Source organism: Nilaparvata lugens, chromosome 12 (genome assembly GCF_014356525.2).
Source record: "Nilaparvata lugens isolate BPH chromosome 12, ASM1435652v1, whole genome shotgun sequence".
Classification (NCBI taxonomy): Eukaryota; Metazoa; Arthropoda; class Insecta; order Hemiptera; family Delphacidae; genus Nilaparvata; species Nilaparvata lugens.
The window spans coordinates 754,063-781,014 of NC_052515.1; the positions used below are offsets into that span (position 1 = coordinate 754,063).

At 36.1% G+C, this 26,952-nt stretch overlaps 1 protein-coding gene across 1 annotated transcript in view; it reads left to right on the plus strand.

Annotated features, from left to right (window-relative positions):
* Positions 1-26,952, plus strand: part of LOC111049769 (myotubularin-related protein 13) — a 146,339-nt gene that overhangs the window by 18,424 nt on the left and 100,963 nt on the right. Inside the window, 6 exon segments of the mRNA XM_039439411.1 lie at positions 5,768-5,923; positions 12,641-12,754; positions 13,874-14,096; positions 17,907-18,148; positions 21,610-21,918; positions 26,691-26,891. Coding sequence (XP_039295345.1) covers positions 5,768-5,923; positions 12,641-12,754; positions 13,874-14,096; positions 17,907-18,148; positions 21,610-21,918; positions 26,691-26,891 — 1,245 coding nt within the window.

Here is a 26,952-nt window from a genome sequence, read left to right on the forward strand (position 1 = left end):
TTAATGAAAGGTATCTCTAGTTTTTTAATCACTACTTTTTCTTCTTCGAAATTAACAATACCTTTTATTTCTTTTAGAAAGTCACAACCTACAATTAAATCTGTATTTAAATCATCAACTATTAAGAATACTATTGGTAATTCCATCTTCTCAAACCCTACATCTAGAATAACTTGCTTATTTACTTTCTTATGTTTTATACCAGTTGCACTTACAATACTAATATTTTGAGCTGGAACAATACTTAAATTCTTAGAGTTATTTACTTTCAATTCTTTAATTATTTTTTCATTTACTACACTAACCTCAGATCCTGTGTCTATAATTAACATAAATTCTTTATTACAAATCTTAACATTTACTTCGACAAGTTCATAGTTTTCTTTTATAGGCATGTCCGGTTCATCTAATAATTCTTGGAAAATGCAAAAGTTTCTCTTTTTTAAAATTCGTTCATAATTTTTCAATACAGGTTGATTGTCTATATTTGAAGAATTTTCATTTGAACTTTTACTTAGATTTTCATTTGAATTTTCATTGGTAAACCCTGAACTTAATGAACTAACAGGAGAAATCATTTTTCGTTGTTCATCCTTTAGTTTAAAGGATGTTTGTTACTATTTGTACTTTGTGATGTATTTCTTTGTGATGCTCCATATCCAGGCGGCGGGTAGTTGAACTGCTGCGGAAACATCATTGGATTTCTAGGATGAAAATTACCTGGTTGATTCATGTTTTGATTCATTTGATTCATGTTTGCATTATTTGATTGTCTACGATCTTCCTGACGTTGTTGATAACCTGATCTTTGAAAGTTGTTATTATTTCTTCTATTATCAAAATTATTGCGTCCTACCTGATCAAATCTTCGATTGTCATTTGACTGATTCTTATCTTGATTTTCTTGATTGTTTTGATTTTTGTTCACCCTATATTCATCTAATAAACTGAATGCATCCAACACCTTAATAAATTCTTCTGCATTCTTTACATTTCTGACAATTGCAGCGGTAATTATATTTTCATTGTAATGATTTTTCAACATTTCAAAAATTGTGTCTTTGTCAATAGCCGGAATTAAATTTTTACAGATGTTAAATTTGGAAATAAAATATTCACTTAAAGTTAACTTACTACCAATGATGTATTTTCCAAATTGAAGTTCTTGTCGTGCTTTCTTCTGGATGTCTTGCGACCACATCTTCGAGATGAATTTGTTTTTGAAACTTTCAAAACTGTCAATATCGGTTTTTACAAAATCCCACCATTCTTGTTGTTGATAAGTTTTATTCAAATTATTGTCCAAAATACTTTTTATTTTTCCCCATTCAGTAATATGGTTACGAGATAAATATTCAGTTAAGCTATTGATGAAGTTCATAGGATTTCTCCTGTCAATCGACATTTGAAATTCGTATTTGTCAGAAGGAAAGCAATTATTTACTTGCGGTACAAAGTTCACTTGTGATGAGATTTTTTTCTGTAATTTATCAACTGTTTCACTGTTTTTCTCTACATTCAACTGTAAGGTACAGACCTTGACAGCTTCTTCGTTCTGCCTAACTTCCAAAATATTCAGATTCTTAGTGATCCTATCTTCTAAATTGATTTGCATGGCTGATTGTTGGTGAACACTAGCCCTAACATTTTCCATCTCTTCATTAATATTATTAATTTCATCTTTCAATTGACTTGTATTTTTGTTCATTGTTTCGGTTACCTGACCTACTTGTACCTCAAGTTTTTTAGTTTTGACCTGCATTTCTTCGATTTCTTTGTTATTTTTCATACAGTATTGATCTAACCTACTTTCTTGTTTTGTAATTTTTTTGTCTAGTTCTGACCTAACCTTCTCAATTTTCTTGTCCTGGCATTCAACTTTCTGATTTATTGTTTGAAACTGTGCTTTTATTTCATTAAACTTCTCATCAACTTATCATTTTGTCTGTTAAGTTTTTGGTTTAAACCATTAATTTCATTTTTTACACTGTTAATTTCACTTTTAATTTCATTTTTAATTTCATTTTTTGCTTCATCTTGTTTTTTAATTCATTTTTTATACTTTTGTTTTGTTCTTCAAGAAACTTCATCAAGATATCAATTTTAGAATTTACATTATAAAGTGAATCGCTAGATTGAGCAATAGAATCTTCAATGTTTTGTTGAGCATCATTGTTTGAATTATTGACTTGATCATTTGAAATCTTTAAATTTGAATCATCAACTTCTTGTAGTTCAGGTTTATTACAATTCCTATCGTTTTGATCGAGGAAACCAACAAAATCAGTTGTTCTTGCGACTCCATATCACTTGAATTCAATACAATAGTATCATTGGATGTATCAAACTCTTGCATTGTACTTTCCCTATCTTCTAATTCATCTACCATTATAGTATCTTTGGACGCTTCAGATTCATGAATCAATTTTTCCATTTTGGTTGATGTCTTCGTCTTACTTCTTAGTAGATAGTTGTTCATCAGAACGCAGTATTTTGAATACAGATATAATCATTTACAATGTTTTCTATAATTTACCTCGCATTTCAACTCAATGAACTTAACTGATTTGTAATCTAACCTAGTCAAAATCATTCAAAGTATCTCTTAGCGTCACTATCAAATTCTAACCTAACCATGAACTTTTCAAGTTTCAACATTTATTATTTGTGGTCTTTGTGAATATTTTGTTTCGATTTTCCCCATTCAGGGATGCCATTTGGGGCGTTTCGTGTGTCTACTATTATTGTATCGGCACCGAAACCCCACTTCAGAGATAGAATCATTTGATACTCTTATTTTCCAAGAAGGATTTTGCCTCTTTGTCTAATAAAAATATTCATCATTCTACTCTGGATCCTAAACTAACAAATTTACTATTTTCATTAAGTTGACAATGCGTAGGCAATAAATAAAATACATTGCATCTGATTACTTTTATTGAAAACTTTTCAAGTTTACAAAATAAAAGAATGTTACACAATAAAAAACTTATTACTATCAAACCTATACTCTGAAATATGTTTTCTTTTTGACAAGACCTAATTTTTAAAATAATGAACAAATTTTACTGATTTTCTGAAAATAGATTAGATTAATTAATTTTTACTCACGTGAATTTAGCCTAAGATTCCACTTTTAATTTTAAACACCTTAAAAAATTTAAATTGACACTTTCAAAAGTTACATTAACAAACAAATTTTCTACTTTATGTTTAATTGAACAAATAAATGAAATAATAAGCTATTAATTAGAATTTTACCAATAAATGTGGAGCAACCAAATTTTTTGTTCTAACTCGTGGAATCTCAGGTGAAAAAAGGTACTGAAACAAACAGGATATATTATAAACTTCCTTTACCTGGAGCAATTAAATCTCAATGCTACTGAAATCTGAGTTATATAATTCAATGTATCAACCAAATAAAAGTTAAATTTTAAGTTATAATCTGATTATTTAATTTGTACACTGTCAAAACTTTATAAAAAATTAAATAAACTATTGTTACAATTCAAACGAGTTCATTTATTCAACCTGATTTATTGACATTAAAAGGCGGCAAGTTTAAAATTTTGTTTTGGCGGTAAGATCGACAAGTTTGAACTACAAAATCAATTCTCTCTCAAGTTAACTGATAATATTTAATGTGACATTTTTCAATATTTTTCCTAACATTACAATCTTGAAAATGTATCTTTCCATTTATAAGTTAGTAGACAGTTGACTATAATACTACCCATTCAAAAACATGGAATATCTTGAAAATGTATCTTTCCATCAACGTTGTAGACAGTTGCAGCCAGACCTGATAACAGCGCTCACAGTCACATTCCGGGACGACACGTCACGGTATGATAGGACAGAAAGCTCTTTGTTATTTAGGATTTTTTCTAGACATTTTTAATTGATAAATTATTTATTATTTTTTGAGAAAACATAACAACAGGTCAATGTAACTTACTGAGCGCGAGGTCTACTGTTCACAGAACTACTAGTATTGTTTCAATTAACATTTCTTTATCAAAAGAGAGATGCACGTTATAAAGTTAAACTGACTTACATTGGTTTGCTATCCTTGTCATCCTATGTCATAAGACAAAGCAGATAGCGTTATCCTTTTCCTACTCCGCACGGTTGCCAAATCGTTTGTAGGCTGTGAAGAAAAATAAGAACTACCAGAATTTCCAATGACATTATTAAAACATGAGAACATGTATGTTCTTGATGTATAGAATATATTTGAGATAGAATTGTTTGTTATTAACAAGAGTCAGCAGTTGAGTGAGGTCAACGTTATTATGACAATGGAAAAAGATAGAAGAGCAGCGTTGCCGATTCTCTGTCTTGCCACTGCCTTCTATTGAGGATAGCTGATACCGGTATAATTATATGATGTGGTATTACCGGTTCATCCTTGTTCAAAATAAACAATCATATTTCAATCGTTAAGAAAATATATTCTTCAATGATCAGATGACGAAATTTCATGATTGAGATTAAATATTTTGTTATATTTCTATATTGTTGAGAAACGATTTGGCAACTGTGAGGAGGTGGGAAAAGGATAACGCTATCTGCTTTGTCGAATATAGACAAGGATAACTGTTAATTGAATACTGTCATCATAACGTGGATCTGAATAGACTCTGCAAAGAGGAACATTAGTAGCGTCTACTATAGTTAGGTCCACGTTATAATGGCAGTGTACGATTGACAATACAGTTGCTGTCCTTTTCTATCATACAACAAAACAGATAGTGCTATCTCTCTCTAGCTTTGCAATGTTGTCCGTTTGCCAGAATATTTTATTTTTACTTTTGACAGTGACTGTACAAAAGTAAACAAACAATTCTCAGCCGTCATTTTTTTTCTTCATTCTATCAAAATACTTTAGTACACAAGTCGTATATAATTGATTTAAAATGTATTTTTGAAACACTGAAATAATTTTTAGACATTACCGTATGAGAAACACAAATTAAAATACCTGAAATGACATTTTAAAGGTTGATAACTAACCATCCTAGACTTCATCCATGCTTCAGTTAGCCTACACATAAAGGTTAGACCTAATCGTACCGGTATAAATAATAATGAAAGGTTATTTCAGAATTATTTCAATTTAAATTACGGTACTTATCTTAAATAGGATTTCTATTTTTCTATTATTTTAAAAATAAATTGAAATAGAATACCTACCAAATAACTCAATTTCTGTTGTTTTGAAATTCAGATTGGTGTATCACAGCTTTTTAAATTAGCCGCCATTTCAGGTTTGTATAAACATACAAATCTGATCTCAGTTTGTTATGAAAGCGAATTTTTTAATCAAACTATGAAAAAATATATTGTCTTGATTGATTTGACATTAAATTGATTATTTTATCAAGGAAATGATAATAATTATTATTAGATCAAATTTAATGGGATGAATTGAGTAACAGCTGTGTACACTCAGTGGCAAAATGGAGAGACTTGGCAACGTTTTTCTCCCATCTTTCTTCACTGCCATTATAACGTGGACCTCACTATAGATGTCACAGCAGCCTGCCATTACAGCGTGGACCTCACCATAGTATTCACTGTAGTCTTACGATATTTTTGTATTGGATAGGGATCTGATTTCAACACATATCGGTGACATTTTAGGGCAATTAATGTTTCGTGTAAGATAGTATTATTTCACTTATGTAATTCTGTATTTGTTCTTCTTTTTCAATAAAGTTTTTGAACTAAATTGGCCGTTTTTGTTGATGTTTTTTGTCAGTTTTGCCAACCGCAAGGATGGGCCCTGTCGACCGAGCGTCAGGAGCCTCATTTCTTCGTTTCCGTGCTGACAGACGTGGACGCCAATCGGCACTACTGCGCATGCCTCTGCTTCAACGAGACCGTCTCCATCACCCCTAGCAAGCCCGTCGATGAGGTGGGTGATTCATATACAACTGGCAGTGTTGATTCCATAGAGACAATTCAAAATGTAAACGAGACGAAAAAAACGCGTCAATGCACTTTTGACAAACAAGCAATGTGTTTGTTTACACTACCTTCGTAAACAAAGCCATAGTGCATTCTGGTGACGTCAGCACAGGTAGGGCTCCTACACCAATAAAACACTAGCTGATATAGATCAGCTGAAATCAACGAATTTTATTGGTGTAAGAGCCCTAGTGTAGGGCTCCTACACAATAAAACACCAGCTGATATAGATCCGCTGAAATCAACGAATTTTTATTGGTATTAGAGCCCTGGTGTAGGGCTCCTACACCAATAAAACACTAGCTGATAAAGATCAGCTGAAATCAACGTATTTTTATTGGTGTAAGAGCCCTGGTGTAGGGCTCCTACACAATAAAACACTAGCTGATATAGATCAGCTGAAATCAACGAATTTTTATTGGTGTGAGAGCCCTGGTGTAGGGCTCCTACACCAATCAAACACTAGCTGATATAGATCAGCTGAAATCAACGAATTTTTATTGGTATGAGAGCCCTGGTGTAGGGATCCTACACCAATAAAACACTAGCTGATATAGATCAGCTGAAATCAACTAATTTTTATTGATGTGAGAGCCCTGGTGTAGGGATCCTACACCAATAAAACACTAGCTGATATAGATCAGCTGAAATCAACGAATTTTTATTGGTATGAGAGCCCTGGTGTAGGATCCTACACCAATAAAACACTAGCTGATATAGATCAGCTGAAATCAACTAATTTTTATTGATGTGAGAGCCCTGGTGTAGGGCTCCTACACCAATAAAACACTAGCTGATATAGATCAGCTGAAATCAACGAATTTTTATTGGTATTAGAGCCCTGGTGTAGGGCTCCTACACCAATAAAACACTAGCTGATATAGATCAGCTGAAATCAACGAATTTTTATTGGTGTAAGAGCCCTACCTGTGCTGACGTCACACAAATGCACTACTGCTTTGTTTACGGAGGTAGTGGTCTATGACGCTCGTATAGTTGGGGACTAAAGGTGTAATTACTTTAGCGGCGTGTCGAGACGCGTGGTTAGAGCCGTAACGTCTAGAGCACGTGACTTATAAATTCATTAGATTCCATGACTCATTAGATAAAAGCAATAGAATAGCCAACACTTCCAATTGATCCGTCACCATAACGTTCATACAACATAAAAATCCAATGAGTCATAATGAATTTATAGGTTATGTGACGGCTGTAACGACCCGTCTTGAGCAGCCTGTCTCGATATTTGCCAAAAATGAATGAATGAATAAATTTATTTGCCAAAAACAATACAAAAAAGCTTTACAAAAAATGAATATAAGTATGTGCTACTGCACTTAAACCAAGATACATACATTTATTCAATTAGATATAATAACGAAGTGATATCCTTTATATCATAATTAATAGTTTTAAAATGAAGATTCAATTTATGATCACATGCATAAGTACAGTAGGTGAGACAAAAACACCGGCAGAAGGAAGATTCCTTGTGCACCAGCTAGAGACGCGTCAACCCCAACGCTGGCGATTTTCATGTTCATGCATGTTTAGCATACACACACACACACACACACACACACACACACACACACACACACACACACACACACACACACACACACACACACACACACACACACACACACCACACACACACACACACACACACACACACACACACACACACACACACACACACACACACACACACATGTATGTTTGTCATCAGCGAGAGAAATACACTGAAGGCGGAGCGGCGTTCTAGAGCGGGGCAGGGCGTGGTCAGAGCGTTCATGATACACACAGGAAGCGTCTGAGCGTCAAGCGTCAAGGGCCTAGAAGAGTAGAGTAGAAGAGTACAAGAGTAGACCAGACTGGCACTCGCACTGTGACGCTCCGCTTGTAGACGCTCCAAAAAACAAACCAGCTTGTTCCAAAGTTTGACGCCCCGCTCCACTCCGCTCTGCGAGTAAAAGCTTCCAGTGTGTTGCAGCTCATTACTTAAGGCTGTGCAAAGGCTAAAAATAAACTTTCTACTCGTGGTATTTTTCAAAGTTTTTCGATTTATATACCATCAAGCTATCAAAATGAAAAAGTTTCATCAGGAAAACATTTTTTTCCAATCATTACTTTTTGAGATATGAGCGCCTGAAGTTTGAATTTTTGGGACAGAACGTTTCAAATTCGGGAAGATATAAGTAGTACATGAGATTTAGAGGATAGATTCATCATGGTATTGTTGATCTAGTAGTAAAATAAAAATTTTCTGAAAATATCAATTTTTGAAAAAGTTATTCAATTTACCAAAAACTAAACTAAAATAACTCAACTAAAAGTTATTTTTAGTTAATAACTATCTTAAAAATTGATATTTTCAGAATACTTTTGTTTTACTAGATCAACAATATCATGAAGAATCTATCCTCTAAATCTCATGGATTTATCTCCAACCGAATTTGAAATGGTCTGTCCCAAAAATTCAAACTTCAGACGCTCATATCTCAAGAAGTAATATTCGGAAAAAAATGTTTTCCTGAGAAAACTTTTACATTTTGATAGCTTGATGATATACAAATCGAAAAACTTTGAGTAGAAAGTTTATTTTCGCCACACTGTACAGAAAGCATCTGTTTTCCAGTCCCTATGTAGATCTGAAAGACCTTGTTTGCAGACGACTCTCGTCTGACGTAAGAAACAGGTTTCTTTCCGGCCCAGGCCGGAAAGAGTACTCTTTCCAGCCGCTAACATGGAAGTCCGTAGTTAATAAGTTATCTGCTAGATCGGGCGAGTGTCAACTTTCTTCATCTGAAGTCGCCATTATTTCAGTTCGAATTTCGAATCAAACTAATTCAGCATTCGCTTCGCAACCATTTTTATTAAATTATTTATTGTTGATTAGCGCATTCCGAATTTTCATAAATGCTTGAAGATGACGACGCCCGTGATATTCCAAGTGAAATTTTAAAAGAATCTGAAATCCTGACTGCAAATCTTCTACCACTAAAATCAAGAGATAGGTACGATAGCTTAACGAGTATTCTTCATTTTGTATTCTTTATTTATTTTGTCAGCAATACCTGTAGTGTGGCGAAAAATATCGTTTGCACCACGGGCAAAAATGTTTTTCCGGCTCTCAATCATTTCTAGTCCTCGGCCTATGGCCTCGGACTTGAAAACCGATTTCGAGCCGGAAAAATTTCATTTTCCGCTCTAGGTGCGAAATATACTATTTTAGCCTTTGCACAGCCTTGACATGATATTGCTCACGACGCTCCTCAACGCCACGCCTCCCTTTCAGTGTGTTTGTACCCGAACATAAAATAAACAACCAATAACAATGAATAATAAACCACTGGAAAATTAGAAATTATAATGATAAAGTAGTGAAGAGAAAATAAACAAAAAATCGAAGATACAAAAACCCAACCTCAAACAATTTTGCTCGAAGTCTTTCGCTGTGATGACACAACAATGAATAAAATGTTTATTTCCCAAAAAAACTAAAACTACAACATCAATAACACAAAATATTAGATGAATTTATTACAATATTACATACAATAGTTAGTTACAAAAAATCTTATGTGTCCTCTACTTGTTTAGATTTTTCTGTGTGGAAATTGACCTACTCCACTATGGCGTACCAAGTTCTAGAGTAGGTTAAATGTATGACGTCATGTATATCATACATGTCCTGCCGTTAGTGACCAGCCTTATACACAGAGTATATTGTAAATTTCAAATTCATTTGTGAAAATAAAGAAATTTTCATCACGTTTTTCTATCGTTGGTTGAAATTGCCCTGTCTGTCTTGTCAATTAATTGCTAGAGTGATGCTTGAAAGGACACCATTGTTCTGCTCGACTGGAGCTACTCTACTTTTGTCATCATAGCGACAAATCTTCCTTTCTGGCGGAAAATAGATGTGACAGGCTCCAGTGATCATTCAAACATTTCATTTCCGATTACTTTTTTCTGTTTTCTTCGATTTTCTCGTGATTTCGTGTGATTCACCAACTAAACAATGTATAGTGAGGTCCACGTTATAATGGCAGTGGAGAAAGATAGGAGAAAAACGTTGCTTCCTATAGACTAGACAGTAGCTGATACAGGTTTATTGATGCAATATTAACTGTTCATTCTCGTTTAAAATAATCAATTATATTTTTTTAAGCAAGAAATTACATTTTTCAATAATTTCGTAATTAATTTGCACAATCAAGATGAAATATTTTGTTAGTTAAATTATTAATTCTACATTGTTAAAAGACGATCTGACAACAGAGCAAAGCTAGAAAGAGATAGACATTAGACAACCTAAAAGTATAAAAAAAAACAAATCGCTGTCCGCTTTGTTGAATGATAGACAAGGATAGCAATACCATTGCTAACCAAACACTGCCATTATAACGTGAACCTCACTATAGTCCATGTGTAGGCTTATACTGGTAAATAAAAAACAAAGATTGGACTAGATATGCCTTTATCTTACACTCGCATAGGCCTACTTCCGTCTTGTATTGTCAGTGCCCTTTTATGTGGGATGCGACTAATAGATAAAAACTATTTCTAGATATAACTATATAGTATTTTCGTAAAAAAACTGTTGTGAAATTATAACCATTTTTTCTGTGAATCACTGAAGATGCTACTGGTGTTGATTCATTGAATTCATATTATGGTTTCATTCTTCAATGCAATGGTGATTTCACGCAATCAATTTTAATGTGATTGATTCATAATGTGAGCCTTCAATGGTGATTCAACTTTCGGAAATAATTCAGTTCTAATGCATTGTCTTATAATTATCTTATTAATAGGCTGTAATTTCATAGATTATATTTCTTGGAAAATAATCAATATTGTGACTATTTTTCCCTGGTTTGATTAATAATCAACTCTAATTACACCGGTTCGAGTATAGTTTAAAGATCATAATTTCAGAAATAATTGACATTATTCACAATTCCGTGATATCATAAATTACAAATCAGCTTGTTTACATACAATTGTTACCATTATAATCTCATTAGATATGCTATCTATTTTTATCGACATTCCATTCATTCTTAAGGGAAGTCCGATCTCATACTAAGGTGCGTACAGATATACGCACGGGATGTTACGCAAGGGATCGCTAGAGGTTCGAAATATGTTCGAAGGATGATCGCGCGCTTGTCGTATTGTTGACTTCGCTACAACCTAACCTCACAATGTGAAAAAGTAAATTCGTATGGCTTTTGTTGGTGGGGAGTCCCTTTCGGGAAGGTCCCACCGCCTGAATATATAATTTAAGCCGTCAATGGGCCTCACGACTGTCATACTTCAGCCGGGACCGACAGTTTAACGTGCCCATCCGATAACACGGGAGTGATGTGGTTAAAAAACTTTTGGTAATGAGAGGGCTCGAACCCTGGATCTCTATGCTGCTACACAAGCACTCTATCCACTAGAACACGGATCACTCCTCACAATGTGAAACGTTCAATCCAGCCGATTAGGTGACAAAACGAAATAAAATATTCTGTCCCGGGGATCTCTGGGTAGCATAATAATACATTATGTTTATTAATTATGTTATATAATACATTTATAATAATTAATTCACAAATGTTTGTTGCATCTATGTTGATGTTTCATTACAAAAATGGTTATGTATATATTAAACTATATTGAAATATATTGAACTTTATTTACCAAAAAAACATTACAAACAAAGAAAACGAAAAACAATAAGGGAACTTACGTATTGCATTAGCAAGTTGATGCTAAATGTAGCTATATATTTATAGTTTATTAATAAGAAAGTAACATTGCTGCTAGAATAATTATAATGTCTATTATAAATAATTACGGGTAATATTTGAGGGAAAATGATACCAGCATAGGTTTAAAACCTGTGCGCAGGTAGGTTATTTAAAAAAGATCAAACAAAGACACAAAGAAAATTACAAACGAGTTGATAATTATAACTAACGTATGTAGTTACCTAAAAAAAATAAAAGTGGAAACTTTCCAGAGATGAGGTGAAAAAGATGACATTGAAATGTCTGTCAATGTTTTGAAAGGTGAAATGCGTGGTTGGGTGTTTGGCTTCTATCTTCTAAATTCTAATATGCTGGTACCTATTATTAAAAATGTTTTTATAATTTTACATGATTTAATAATTAATTATCAATTTTGATGATTGTATATGCTAACACAGAGATCGTAATTTTCGTAACTGATCCAACATAAATGTTAACCGAGCATGCGCAACTATTGGTTAGTTGGCCCTAGGAACTTGCCAAGCTCGAGCTCTGTTACACGCTCTTCTCGCGTTCCACTCTTGCTCCACCTGCGATCATCAATCGGTCTGCTCGAGTGACGTTCGATTGCGGAGCAGAGCGAAATTCTGTACGCATCTCTAGGTGTCACATCTGCAATATCCGTAGAAAATAAAAATAAAACAATCTGAAAAAAACAAAGCAATTTCATTCTTGAGAATGCTGCACACAGGGACAGAAGTAGCGTCCACTGAGCGTCCACTAGCTGTGGCGGGAACACGGAATTGAGAATGCCGGCATATTCGTATCTTATCTTGTTGTATCTGTGATTTGATCTATTATCATCATTCGATTGATAAATGTGATTTTAATTTGTGATTTATGATTGTGTTTAGGATGAAGATGGCCTGGAAAGCGATCACATGCCCACCATCACCCACCATAGCATCATGTATGCCCCCAAATGCCTCGTCCTCGTGTCCAGGCTAGACTACATTGAGACATTCCGAGTGAGTACTACTACACAATACAGTTGTGTTCATTCTTAGGGTAACCGTTCACTGGTACCCTACTCAACCAATCCGTTCGGCCGTTGGATCGGACGAATCTGCCGGCCGTTGATTCGGCCGAATATGGTCGTCCATTGGAACCGTTTACGTCAGTCTAGTTGCCAATTATTGAATTAGCTACTATCATAGCCAAAAAATCATAAACAATGATTATATTGAGATTTTAAAAATTGATAGGAATAAAGATGGGTTCAATACAGGAGAGTTGTTCCACTCATACAATACCAGATATAGACAAAACCTCAGAGACGACATTCATCGAACTGGTATTCATCTTACAGGTGAAAAGTTCAGAATTAAGGTGAGGGAGGAGTTGTTGCAGGTTTGTCCTTATTCCAGTGAGGAATTCTTTTTGCATTATAGAATGCAAAGATTGACGACTTAGATTATAATTGACAAATCCTTATACCCCTTTCATAGGTGGTCAGTGGGATGAAAAAATGAAATGAAATGAAAAAAATTGAATAAACAAATAGCCACTAAATTAGTTATTCATTACAATAATTTTACCTTCAGATCCTATTTGTTCAGCAATCTTTGTCCACAGATTCCTTTGAACATCACGACGATGATATCTTTTGTCTCGCATATCCCAAAGTGGAACATCCTCTTGAACCAAACTTATCAACTTTTCATTGTCCATAGTTACAACTTTATAAAACAGGACAACTTCAAAAACCAAAAACAAACAAGACTGTGAATCAATTTTAGGTTAGGAACACTTTGTTGTCTCAGCTCGACCAGTTCGGCCGGATAGAGCCGAAAAATCCCAATCAATTCGGATCGAAAAATTTATCGGCCGGAACCTGTTGCAATGGACGAGTATCTATTCCTTCATTTGTTGGGGGATCGTTCGGTCGCGTTCGGTAGTTATCGGCCGATGCTAGTTCGGACAAAAACTGTTCTAGTGGACGGCCCACCTTAACATCATTGAATTCGTTTTATAACATCATCATCATCATATAATAGTTCTTTATTAGACATTGAAAAGTATCTATATCACATGTAGCATTCTGAAATATTATCTATTTTTCTCATGGCAGAACTTTTGTGTTGCAGAACTGCTTGGGCATAATCTACACAGTGTACGTGGAGAGTGTTGGGGGCGTGGCGATTGAGACACTGGTAGGCAACATCCTGGGCTGCATCCAGGTGCCGCCTCCGGGTGGGCCGCAGGTGCGGTTCTCCATAGGGGCGGGGGACAGGCAGGCGTTGCAACCGCCCCTCACGCCTTCACTGCCTGTCACCAACACCGCTGTTTGTTTGCTATTCCAACAGCTCGGTTAGTGTTCTAGTCTAGTGCTAATTTTTAATTTAGATGATATTTTGATATTTATTTTCGAGAAAAGACAGCCCAAGGGTGGTCAGTAACGACAGGACAAGTGTGTTGAATATCTGGTCACAGAATAGATACAGAATGGAGACTCGGCTAGTACCCTGGCACAAAAATCCGCCATCTTGTTAGAAAGTTCAGCATTGTAATAGTATAGATGGGAGGTTCGGATCACTTTACTGATCCGGATTAATCGGTCTCGTTCACTGCCACGAGCCAATCAAAAGACAGGATTTTAACTTCTAACAAGATGGCGCAGTCACGTGACGTGTCTAGTATTTGTGACATGTAAAAAGCATTGGTTGGATAGGCGTTTGATTGGTAGTTTCCATTCTGTATCTATTCTGTGATGTAGCGTCATCACAGTAAGGGTACAAACTCACTGAAAGCGGAGCGGAGCGGAGCGTGGCGTTGAGGAGCGTCGTGAACAATATCATGTTAAGTAATGAGCTGCAACACACTGGAAGCGTCTACTCGCAGAGCGGAGCGGAGCGTGGCGAAGCGGAGCGTGGCGTCAAACTTTGGAACAAGTAAGGTTTTTATGTATGCTGACGACACATCCTACATTTGTAGTGCAAAGGATGCAGAAAAATTAGAATTAGTTACTTTTGTCAATGTACATGCCATAGCCCAATTCCTCAGTCAACATAACCTCAAAGTGAACGAAACTAAAACGCAGTTCTTGCAGTTCAGACATAGAAATAATTATAGAGATCTTGAAGAAATAAACGTTCAAATAAATGGAGTGAATGTTGAACAACCTCTGTCTGTGAAATTTCTAGGTGTCTTGCTGGACCAGAACTTGTCTTGGGATAACTATATTGATCATTTATGCTGTAAAATATCATCTGGAGTGTTTGCACTCAGGCAGATTTCAAGATTAAGTACTGGGAACACTATCTTAACATGTACAGTATATCATGCCCTCATAATGTCGCTTATTCGGTATGCAATATTGGTTTGGGGGGGCTCCAGTCTCAAAAATTTAGATAGAATCTTTAGAATGCAAAAGAGCTGTGAGAGCGATAAAAGGTCTTAAGCCATTAGAGTCCTGCAGAGAGTATTTTAAAGATCTAGGACTACTAACTGTGCCTGCACTGTACATTTTCGAAGTGATTATGTATATAAGAGATACAAAATTTATAAGAAACTGTGACCTACATAATTATGAAGACACTAGAAATAAGAGTAAATTTTCTGCACAATACCACAGGACAGCTCAGTATAAAAATAAGCCTTCTTATTTGGGTATGAAATTTATGAGTAAACTGTCGTCAGCTTTGAGAGAAAATGAGAATAAGGATATTTTCAAAAAGCTACTAAGAAAATATTTAGCAAACTGGGTTTACTACAGTATTCAAGAATTTATGGATGGAGAATGAGGCTTTTGGGAGGGTTAAATTGCGATGTACATTGTTGTGGAATGTGATGTATATTATATATGTTTATATGTATTCTTTTATATTTTGACAAATAGTCCTTGAAGATTTGCTATACTCTTTAAAGAGTCTCCAGGAAGAAAATTCAATCAAATCAAAAGAGTCTCCAATCAAATTTAAAGAGTCTCCAGGAAGAAAATTCAATCAAATCAAATAAACAAATCAAATCAAAAGCTGGTTTTTTGCCGCTTGTAGACGCTCCAAAAAACAAACCAGCTTGTTCCAAAGTTTGACGCCACGCTCCGCTCCGCTCTGCGAGTAGACGCTTCCAGTGTGTTTTAGCTCATTACTTAACATGATATTGTTCACGACGCTCCTCAACGCCACGCCACGCTCCGCTCCGCTTTCAGTGAGTTTGTACCCTTACTTATATGTTTTGGAAATGTTCCTGTTTATAAAATTTGGGCAGTAGTGGGCTAAGCCTGCTCTCTCCCAGTCCTTGCTATATGATTTGTTATTGCATTGATAAATTAAATAAATGAACAGTACAACGTCCTGCTTGTTTCAGTTTGCCTGGAATTGTCAGTTGAAGATCTTGAATCTCTCAGATCTGAGGCACACTTTTCATTCGTAATGGATTCTGTTATTGTTTGTGTGTTTTTTGTTGACAGGTATTTGGAATGTGCTGTCTTCTCATTGTTGGCCCTTTTCTGATCATGTATTTGATTTGTCAATTATGAAAATAATGTAAATGTAAATATTGTAGCCGATAATTCATACAGAATTAAGATCTGAAAATTTTGTGAAGTGAACAACTACAAGGAATAGAATAGATTTTATTCCTTTGAGCATATAGATTACACAATCGGAAACGTCACAATGTTCAAAACATACAATAATAAAAGACCATCAAAAACACTGACTATCATATGATTCAGCTCATACATAAAGAATGTTACAAACATATATATAATTCAAATATATTCTCATACTCTAAAACTATTGCCAACCTAATATTAATACATTATGGAACGTATATTTGAAAATAATTACTAATTATATCCCTATCCATATCAAAAAATTTCGACAGTGAGTATAAAGGATCTTCTGTCAAGAGAGTTTTCAATCTACGTTTAAACAAAGGAGCAGATATGGCTCTCACTGAAGCAGGAAACTTATTGAAGATTCTCAAAGAAATTTGCTTCGAATTCATCTGCATTCTCCTCAGCCTAGTATAAGGAACATCAATTTGCTGCCTATTTCTTGTATCATACTGATGAAAGTCCTCCCTACATGGAAATGATTCAATATTTTTTCTCACGTTCAGTGACAGCAAAAAGACACAGTCATTATTCCTTGGTCAATGAACAACGGTTTGCAGTGGTCCAGGTATTTAGCATCAGAAATAATCCTAACTGCCCTTTTCTGAATCAGCAGGATTTTTTGGGCATCAGGAGCACATCCCCATAGGGATAGGCCATACAAAAAAGTGCTTTGAAAAAAGGCAAAGTAGGTTATCCTCAAATAATGCCTTGGGACACATTCCTTTAATCCGCGTAAAAGGTAGAGAACCCGGTTCAATCTAGAACAGACATAGTCTATATGAGGGCTCCAGGTTAGTCTTTGATCCAGATTTATACCTATGGCTTATACCTACGGCATCAAGGCATAACCTGGGGAGCTAGAGAGAGTAACCTTCAGAAAATTTTCATTTGTCAAAAGAAAGCATTGCGCACTATGTTGAGGTTGCATCCACAAACACATTGTAGGGACTATTTTATTAAAATGGAGATTCTCAGTGTTCCCTGTCTCTATATTTTGGAAATGTGTGTATATATTAGAAGGTGTTCACTACAGACTATTAATAAGACGCATGAATATAATACACGGCATAAGAGTACCTTCTCGGAATATCATAAATTGACTTTGTATGAAGAAAAACCCAGTTATATTGGTAGAAAGATTTACCAAGTACTACCAATTCGGTTGCGGGAAATATTAACGATAAAAAAGTTTAAACGAAGTTTGAAATTATTTCTAAAGGAGGAATGCTTTTATAGTCTGAAGGACTATTTTGGTTACTGTAATAGAGTCAAAGACAAATAGTAATTATATACTAGATATAAATTTAATGAAAAATTAATAGTGTCTCGCTTTTGCTAGCACTTTGACTTGTCTGACGCCGTTGAGGCCAACCAGACGTAATTTATATCTATCTATTTATCTATCTATTTCGGACTATGTGTAACCTTATCTAAATTTGGGCGAGGAGTAGCACAAGGTTACATTATTTTTCCCTCCCTATCATTTTTGATGATGTAATATTATTGTGTGAATCAATAAAGAATTCTCTAATTTTTTGTGTGTTTTTTGTCGACAGGTATCCGTAACGTGTTGTCGTTATTCTGCGCGATCATGACAGAACACAAGATCCTGTTCCAGTCGCAGTCGTACTCACGACTGACGGAAGGATGTCGTGCGCTGACCGCCCTCATGTACCCGTTCCGATATTCACACGTCTACATCCCCCTGTTGCCTGCCGCATTGGTGGAGGTCCTCTCCACACCCACCCCCTTTGTCATGGGGGTGCACTCCTCGCTCAAGACTGATGTTTCCGAATTGGTTAGTATTATTACTAACATTAGTATTATACTCACATTATATAGACTCGAGACTGATGTTTTCTAACTGGTTAGTATTATTATTTAGCTAGTACAGCTCTTTTTTTACGTCTTTATTGCCCATAAAAACAAAATACAAAATAAAAACTTACAAAAGAAATATTATAGATTATAATATTATGCTATTTTACAAATAAATTAAAATTACATGGCACCACCCAGCAAGGGCAAAACCCTGACCGCTGAGTGAGAGTATCTGCTGTTTAGACAATATAAAAATCTATTTACTAATAATCATAGCTACAAAAAATCGAAGTTCAACAATAAATTACTAGTAATTATAATATTTGACTGATGTCGAAGAAAAATTTTTGTATCACCCACTTATTTATCTGTTCCATCCTCTGTCTACCCCCATTAGAAAGAGATTCTGACAATGCATTTGGCATGATATTTATTATTTTTGAGCTAAGATACCCCAATTGTCTTCGCTCTATTGTCAAATCTGAATAGCTAATATTATAAATGTTATGAGATGTAACTCTCAGGTTATACATAGAAACGTTATTAGCTCTCTGTTACCACTACCTCCGTAAACAAAGCCATAGTGCATTCTGGTGACGTCAGCACAGGTAGGGCTCCTACACTAATAAAAACACTAGCTGATATCATAGAGAAACAATAGCTTAAGTAGATATCCCATGGTATAGGGCGTTTATGTCGCAACTTTTACTGTTATCTGAAGCCGATTACTGTCGATTTTTACTGTTTTGATCGGGCAATAGTGTATGATCGGCTCAATATGAGAGACTACCAGCGTCATAAAGCTTCACGGGAAAGAACTACGTGGACTATCAGCTTGAGATAACAGTAAAAGTTGCGACATAAACGCCCTATGCTATTGTTTCTCTATGCTGATATAGATCAGCTGAAATCAACAAATGTGAGTTAGTGTTTTTATTGGTGTAGGAGGTGGTGAGTCACTACCTCCGTAAACAAAGCCATAGCGCATTCGTGTGACGTCAGCACAGGTAGGGTTCCTACACCAATAAAAACTCGTTGACTTCAGCTGATCAATATCAGCTAGTGTTTTCATTGGTGTAGGAGCCCTACTGTGCTGACGTCACACGAATGCACTACGGCTTTATTTACGGATGTAGTGGGTGAGTACCCTACCTGTGCTGACGTCACCAGAATGCACTATGGCTTTGTGTACGGAGGTAGTGCTACAACCCACTGTTGCCTGCCGCATTCTAATGTGTTTATATGTTATGTGCTCTAGCCGTGACCGCTCTAACCAAGCGTCTTGACACGCCTGAGCCGCGCGTCTTGAGACGCCTCCAAGGTATTGCTCCTTAAGATGTCTTAAAAATGATTTTTTTTTTTTTTATTTTCAAAGGCAACTTTCCACGAGTATTTCAAGCCCAGGTAATAATGAGGGGATGAATGACAATGCCGCACAAGCGCTTCCATTTTAAACTTTAGAACAGCAGAATCATAAAAAATCAAACAAATATTTTGCATAGAAAAGACTATAAAATGAAAATTAAATTGCTATATTTATGGTAAAGAAATATTCCCTCTTAATCCATTCATTGTGTACGTTCTGTGTACAGTAAATTGTTCCAGTTCCAATCGTAAATTGTTCCATCACGTGACTAGTACAAAATGTTCCCATGGAACGCCATTTCAAAATCGTTGGTTCAAGCTTTTGGCGCGCACATATAAAGTTGATTTACACTAAATTGTGTCGTTTACTAGCTGCGTGAATGAAGAAAGAGTGTTTTACAAACCTACCTAGAAAAGTGTAAATTTCTTTTATTCATTACTCTCAAATTTTCTATCGAGAAAAATTCATTTTATGAATGGTTATCAAACATCATATTGTAGGTTATGTATTCTATGCTATGCAATTGTAAACAAACTATCAGCGCATGCGTAGAGAAGCAAGCAGACTACAATAATCGACCAATGAGAGCTCAGATAGTTGGAACTGTACCAGGTCGGACAATTTACCACACTTCGACTGTGGGGCAGAAAGTTGGAACTGGAACAGGTTTCTAGAACAGAATCTGTCAAAATTCCTCCCATGGAACGCGGAACTTTTTACTTGGTAAATTGTGAATCGGACAATTTACCACATTCCATGTACACAGAACGGGCCCATTGACACTTTTTTTACTAATTTTGAAATCCAAGTCAAAAGGTATTTCATTGATCAGTTTACTGCTTGTGTAATTTAGCTGTCTTCTGATCAATGAAAGTTTAGTAGGATAAACTTGAAATTTATCTTTGTGATGATTCAATGAATGAATGAGAGATAATGAAATGAAATGTGAGAACGAGCACCCAGCCCAATACAAAATGAGAGTGAAATAGAACCAGAATCACCTGACAAATCCATAATAAGAACCACTTACTACTCACTACTATCATAGAGAAACAATAGCATAAGTAGATATCCCATGGTATAGGGATATAACTAATAGTTATAAAGGAGAGGCTCAGAACATTTATCAAGAGATTGTGAATTTAAGTTTGAAGAGGATGAAGTTATGAAAAATCTGTTGAATAAGCTGGCCTTCTGTTTCGGATTAGTTATAACCGATACCATTTATTTATTTATTTACCATATGGGCGTTTATGCTGCAACTTTTACTGTTATCTCAAGCCGATTACTGTCGTTTATTGTCGATTTTTACTATTTTGTTGGGGTGAGAGTGTATGAACGGCACAGTATGAGAGACTAAGAGCGCCACAGAGCTCCACGGGAAAGAACTACGTGGACTATCGGCTTGAGATAACAGTAAAAGTTGCGACATAAACGTCCTATACCATGAGATATCTACTTACGCTATTGTTTCTCTATGCTACTATCTAGTCAAAACTAATAACAGTGTTTATAATAATATAATTCATACCCTCCACATTAATGCCCCATTAACAGATTTAGTTCGATTAGGTACTGATTTTTTGAATTCATCACTTTTGGTAATCCCGTCCTGTCCTCAAACCTATGGATTGGGGTACAGTTAAGATTTAATTCACGAAAACGTCGACAGCCCCAAAAAAAGTCTACTAATTTGCACTAACCTTGGAACTGGCGAGGAAGTGGACTGTATATCTCGAGTGTAGAAGTTACTGGTGATATCCTGTCTTCATGTGTAGGCCTATATGATATTGTGCATATATCATGAAACGGAACGAGGTAGTTGCATTCAACTCGAACGCCACGGAACAGGAGAAACGAAACGTTGTTGACTTCTCGAGCACGCTTCTTGAAGTGCTGGGTTGAAATATAAACGGGGAGGATGAAGGAGGGGTGAGGGAGAGAGGTTATCTTGCCTCTTTGGGAGAATTTCCGTGAATCCACCAACTTTATTATATTCTTTGAGTTGTAATTTGTGTAGGTGTATTATGATTGGAGTTTCAACTGTTTGAATTGTAATTAATGGTTTCCAGATGGACGTGATAGTAGCTGACCTAGACGGAGGTTCAGTCATGGTACCAGATGGTGTCAACCTGCCTCTCCTACCTGAACCTCTGCTCTCCGACACACTGTCGTGGCTGCGCCTAGTTTTGCAGCCGCAACTGGGCAGTGCCGACCTGGCGTTTCCGCCCTCGCCGCCCCCAAGGCCCCTGCAGCCGCCCCTCCAGGACAAGCAGATTCGCGCCGTGTTTATGCGCGCCTTTGCTCAGCTGCTGCACGGCTACAGGAGTTGCTTGACCATCATTAGGATACACCCCAAGCCGGTTATCACCTTCCACAAAGTGAGTAGAGAAAAATATTGGTTACAATGGGAGTGTTCAGACATGGTTAGGTAGATGAAACGCATTGTTTGTTATGGGAGAATTCACACATGAGTAGAAGAATAAATAGCATTGTTTCTAATCGGAGTTTTCACACATAGGTAGGAAAATGATTACAATATAGTTAGTTAGTTTTTCCTCTTGTTTCCTCCTCTGAATTAAATGAAATGAATGAATATATTTATGGCTGATGAATGGCTCAACTACTGCACGGCTATAGTGAGGTCCACGTTATGATGGCAGTGTTTGATTAGCAATGGTATTGCTATCCTTGTCTATCATTCAACAAAGCGGATAGCGCTATCTCTTTCTCGCTTTACTCTGTTGCCAGATCGTCTTTTAACAATGTAGAATTAATAATTAACAAAAAATTTCATCTTTATTATGAAGATTCATTGTGAGATTTTTGAAAAATATAATTTCTTGCTTAATAAAATATAATTCATTATTTTAAACAAGAATGAACAGTTAATATTTCATTAATAAACCTGTATCAGCTACGGTCTATAGAAGGCATTGACAAGACACAGGATTGGCAACGTTTTTCACCTATCTTTCTCCACTGCCATTATAATAACGTGGACCTCACTATAGGAGCTGTCAAACCATCATTTCGATACATTTCGGTATTTAGTTTCTATTTTTCATAGAACTAACAGTTTAATTCAACGCTTGTTTTGTCCGGTGCTCCTGTATGCGGACGTGACCTCTCTCTTAAGGTCATTTGCATACAGTAATGACTTATTTCTGCATGTTGTATATGTATTATCTTTGTAACTTGTGAATCTCTATCTTGAGTTGCTGTCCACTGTTATTTTATTGTATCTCTAGTAGAGTAGTCTTTTTGATGTATTTTTCGTTCGCAGTGTAGCTCTAGTAGAGTAAGCCATTAGCTGTATTGTTTTTTTTTTCTTTTTGCTTCTTTGTTTTGTTTTTTTTCTCATTGTATTTCTATAGTGGAGCAGAATGATAATACTAAGTGCTTAGTTTTCTATTACTCTTAGTTTTCACAATGTTTTGTATTTTTTTGGTATTTTTTCACGCAGAAATAAAGTCAAATTTATTATTATTATACATCCTAAGCCGGTTATCATTTTCCATAAAGTGAGTGTTCAAGAGGAAACCATTGGTTACAATAGAAGTTTTCACACATTGGTAGGAAAATGAATAGCATTGTTTGTTATGGAACGTTTCACAAAAGAGTAAAAGAATTAAAAGCATTGTTTGTAATGGGAGTGTTCATACATGTGTAGAAAATGAATGGCTCAGCTACTGCACGGCTAGGAGTTGTCCCATCATCATTAGGATGGCCAAGCCGGTCATATCCTTCCACAAAGTGAGTGTTTGAAAAAACCATTGGCTACAATAGGAGAGTTCACACAGAGGAGAATTAATATGAGTGTTTGTAGGAAAATGGATAACATTGTTTGTTATGGGAGTGTTCACATGGTTATTACCTTCCACAAAGTTAGCGTTCAAGAGCAAAACGTTGGTTGTTGTAGGAGTGTTCAAACATGGTTAGGTAGATGAAAAGCATTGTTTGCTATGGGAGAGTTCATACATGAGTAGAGGGAGTGATCAGACATGCCTATGAGTAGGGAGGTTAAGGCGGTTCTGGAACCACCAGCAATGAGCAGCCTAATTTAAACTAACCCAACCTAACCTAACCTAACCTAACCCAACCTAACCCAACCTAACCTAACCCAACCTCCTCCTTCTTCTCGTCCTCCTCCTCCTCCTCCTCTTGTATTATCATCACTAAGGAGGAGGAGGAGGTTGGGTTAGGTTAGGTTGGATAGGTTGGGTTAGGTTAGGTTAGGTTAAATTACTCCTATAGCCGTGCAGTAGCTGAACAATTTATTTTCTACACATGTATGAATACCCAACCTCCTCCTTCTTCTCGTCCTCCTCCTCCTCCTCTTGTATTATCATCACTAAGGAGGAGGAGGTGCGAGGAGGAGGAGGAGGGGAGGAGGAGGAGGAGGAGGACGAGAAGAAGGAGGAGGTTGGGTATTCATACATGTGTAGAAAATAAATTGTTCAGCTACTGCACGGCTATAGTAGTTGTTTCACCATCATTAGCATTATGATACACCCCAAGCCGGTCATAACCTTCCACAAAGTGAAAGAATTGTTGCAACTCTCTCATTCATGAAGAATCTCTGTGTGTAGGAAGCTTCCTCCATCTAGGGTCTCTGGAGCCTGATGTTTTTGCAAAGCCGTGAATATTACCTCGCGATCCATACCCGTTCAAAAACATCAAACCTTTTTGAAAATATATCTTTCCATAAGCAACAATTGCTCTTTTGTATCTTCTCAAAAGCAACGTGTTGCATTAGAAAAGATAAAAAAGAGCATCTGCTGCTTATGGAAAGATACATTAAAGGATTAAAGCTCCTTGTATATCTTCTCAAAAGCAACGTGTTGCATTCGAAAAGATACACAAGGAGCTTTGATGTATCTTTCCATAAGCAACAGATGCTCTTTGTATCTTCTCAAAAGCAACGTGTTGCAAAGAAAAAGATACACAAGGGAAGCTTTAAAGTATCTTTCCATCAGCAACAGATGCTCTTCAGTATATTCTCAAAAGCAACGTGTTGCATTAGAAAAGATAAAAAAGAGCATCTGCTGCTTATGGAAAGATACATTAAAGGATTAAAGCTCCTTGTATATCTTCTCAAAAGCAACGTGTTGCATTCGAAAAGATACACAAGGAGCTTTGATGTATCTTTCCATCAGCAACAAATTCTCTTTTGTATCTTCTCAAAAGCAACGTGTTGCACCCGAAAAGATACACAAGGGAAGCTTTAAAGTATCTTTCCATCAGCAACAGATGCTCTTCAGTATATTCTCAAAAGCAACGTGTTGCATTCGAAAAGATACACAAGGGGAGCTGTAATATATCTTTCCATAAGCAACAGATGCTCTTCAGTATATTCTCAAAAGCAACGTGTTACATCCGTAAAGATACACAAGGAGCTTTAATGTGTCTTTCTATAATATGCAACCGATGCTCTTTTGTATCTTCTCAAAAGCAACGTGTTGCATTCGAAAAGATTCACAAGAGGCTTTAATGTATCTTTCCATAAGCAACAAATGCTCTTCTGTATCATCTCAAGAGCAACGTGTTGTATCTGAAAAGATACACAAGAAGCTTTTTGGAGTTCTTTTAGCACAGTACAGCCTATCAGTTGACATACGTTCAACATACTCTTCCCATTTTTGGTGATACGTTGCAACTCTCTCATTCATGAAGAATCTCTGTGTGTAGGGAGCTTCCTCCATATGGGGTCTCTGAAGCCGTATGTTTGTGCAATGCCGTGAATATTACCCCGCGAACCATACCTTGCCTATATGCCGTTTTAAAGTTACGGAGGCAAAGCTACGAGACGTGTACTGTATATGGGGCTTAATATTGTAGCATTTTGTTTGACAGGCAGCCTTCCTGAGAGAACACGGTCTAACCGACTGCGATTTCACGACGCGTGTGTTGACTGCATGTTCTTCACGTCGTTTGTGACTGGACGAGTTTATTCTTTTTTTTTTTTATTATTTTTATTTCATCCCAAACATCTGAATAATCAGACTGGGGATAAGTCAAAAAGAGCAACCTAAAGGAGGTTCTCAACACATATCTTATTCTTTCTCTTCTCATTCTTCTTCTCCTTTATCTCCTTCTTCTTCTTCCTCTCCTATCGTCTTCTTCATCTTTTTCTCCTGTTTTCTTGTTGAACAAGAATAATTTTTCAATTGCCCATATGAATAAAACCAGAGCAAATGCTCATGAGCAAGAGCTTGGAGCATAAGGTTTTGCTCATGAGCAAAAGGTAGAAGTAAAAGCATTTGCTCATTTTTATATGAATAAGCTTTACCTTATACTCTTACCTTATGCTCCTGAACTCTGGAGCAAATGCTCACATATTTTAAAGATTTTTCATCAGCTGATTCGCTTTTGTAGCCTTATTTTGTTTTTATAGCTCACGGAAGCGCTAAATATGCAAGTAGGGGGCACCGCTTGTGTTTGCGTCGTCTGCTCTGTTTTCTATTCATGAATAGAGTTTTAGGTTAGTTGAGTTTGGAATTTTTAAATAATAGCGTGAAAAAATGTCATCTCTATAATAATCTTCAGCATATTCTTATAATATCAATAGCCTTCTTATAATCGTCTACACTCTCATCTTTACTTTACTTTACTTTTCTTGTTCGTCACAATTATCTTCTTAAATGCCTATTTCCTATTTTGTGATGGCTATCTTTATATCAGGTATTATATCTTATATCTTTTGTATTTATTCTTTTGTAGGGATAATGGTGATATATATATATATCATGTTTGAATCTAAAAATAGTTTTATAGTTCTCAACTATTGGTTGTGATCGTATCTGGTATAGTTTCCTCTTCCTCATACGAATTAATTAAGCCATTTTACTATGAGCAAAAGGTGATAAGCTACTCTAGACTAGACTCACCTTTTTTGAAGCACTTGCTTCAAAAGTTGAGCAAATGCTCTGTTTATTCATACAATTTCGAGCAAAAGCTTTCACTTTTGAGCAAATGCTCAAACTATTTTTTTGATGAGCATGAGCAAAAGGTTTTGCTCACGTTTATTCATAGAAAATGAAGCAAATGCTCCATATTTTAGAAGTATAAGCAAATGCTCAACTTTATTCATATGGCCCATTGACTCGTGGGAATCTTGGTGATTCTAATTGATGATTCTTCTGTTGAACAGGCTGCCTTCCTGGGCGAACGCGGTCTGACTGACTGTGATTTCACGACGCGCGTCCTGGACTGTATGTTCTTCACGTCGTTTGTGACGGAGCGCGGTCCGCCGTGGCGAGCGTGTGACTACTGGGACGAGCTGCATGCCAACATTGCCGACCTGCTCAAGGCCGAAGCACACGATCCAAAGGCTCTGCTAAACAATATCGAGGTAAACAACCTGGAGTGAGGTCCACGTTATAATGGCAGTGGAGAAGGATAGGAGAACAATG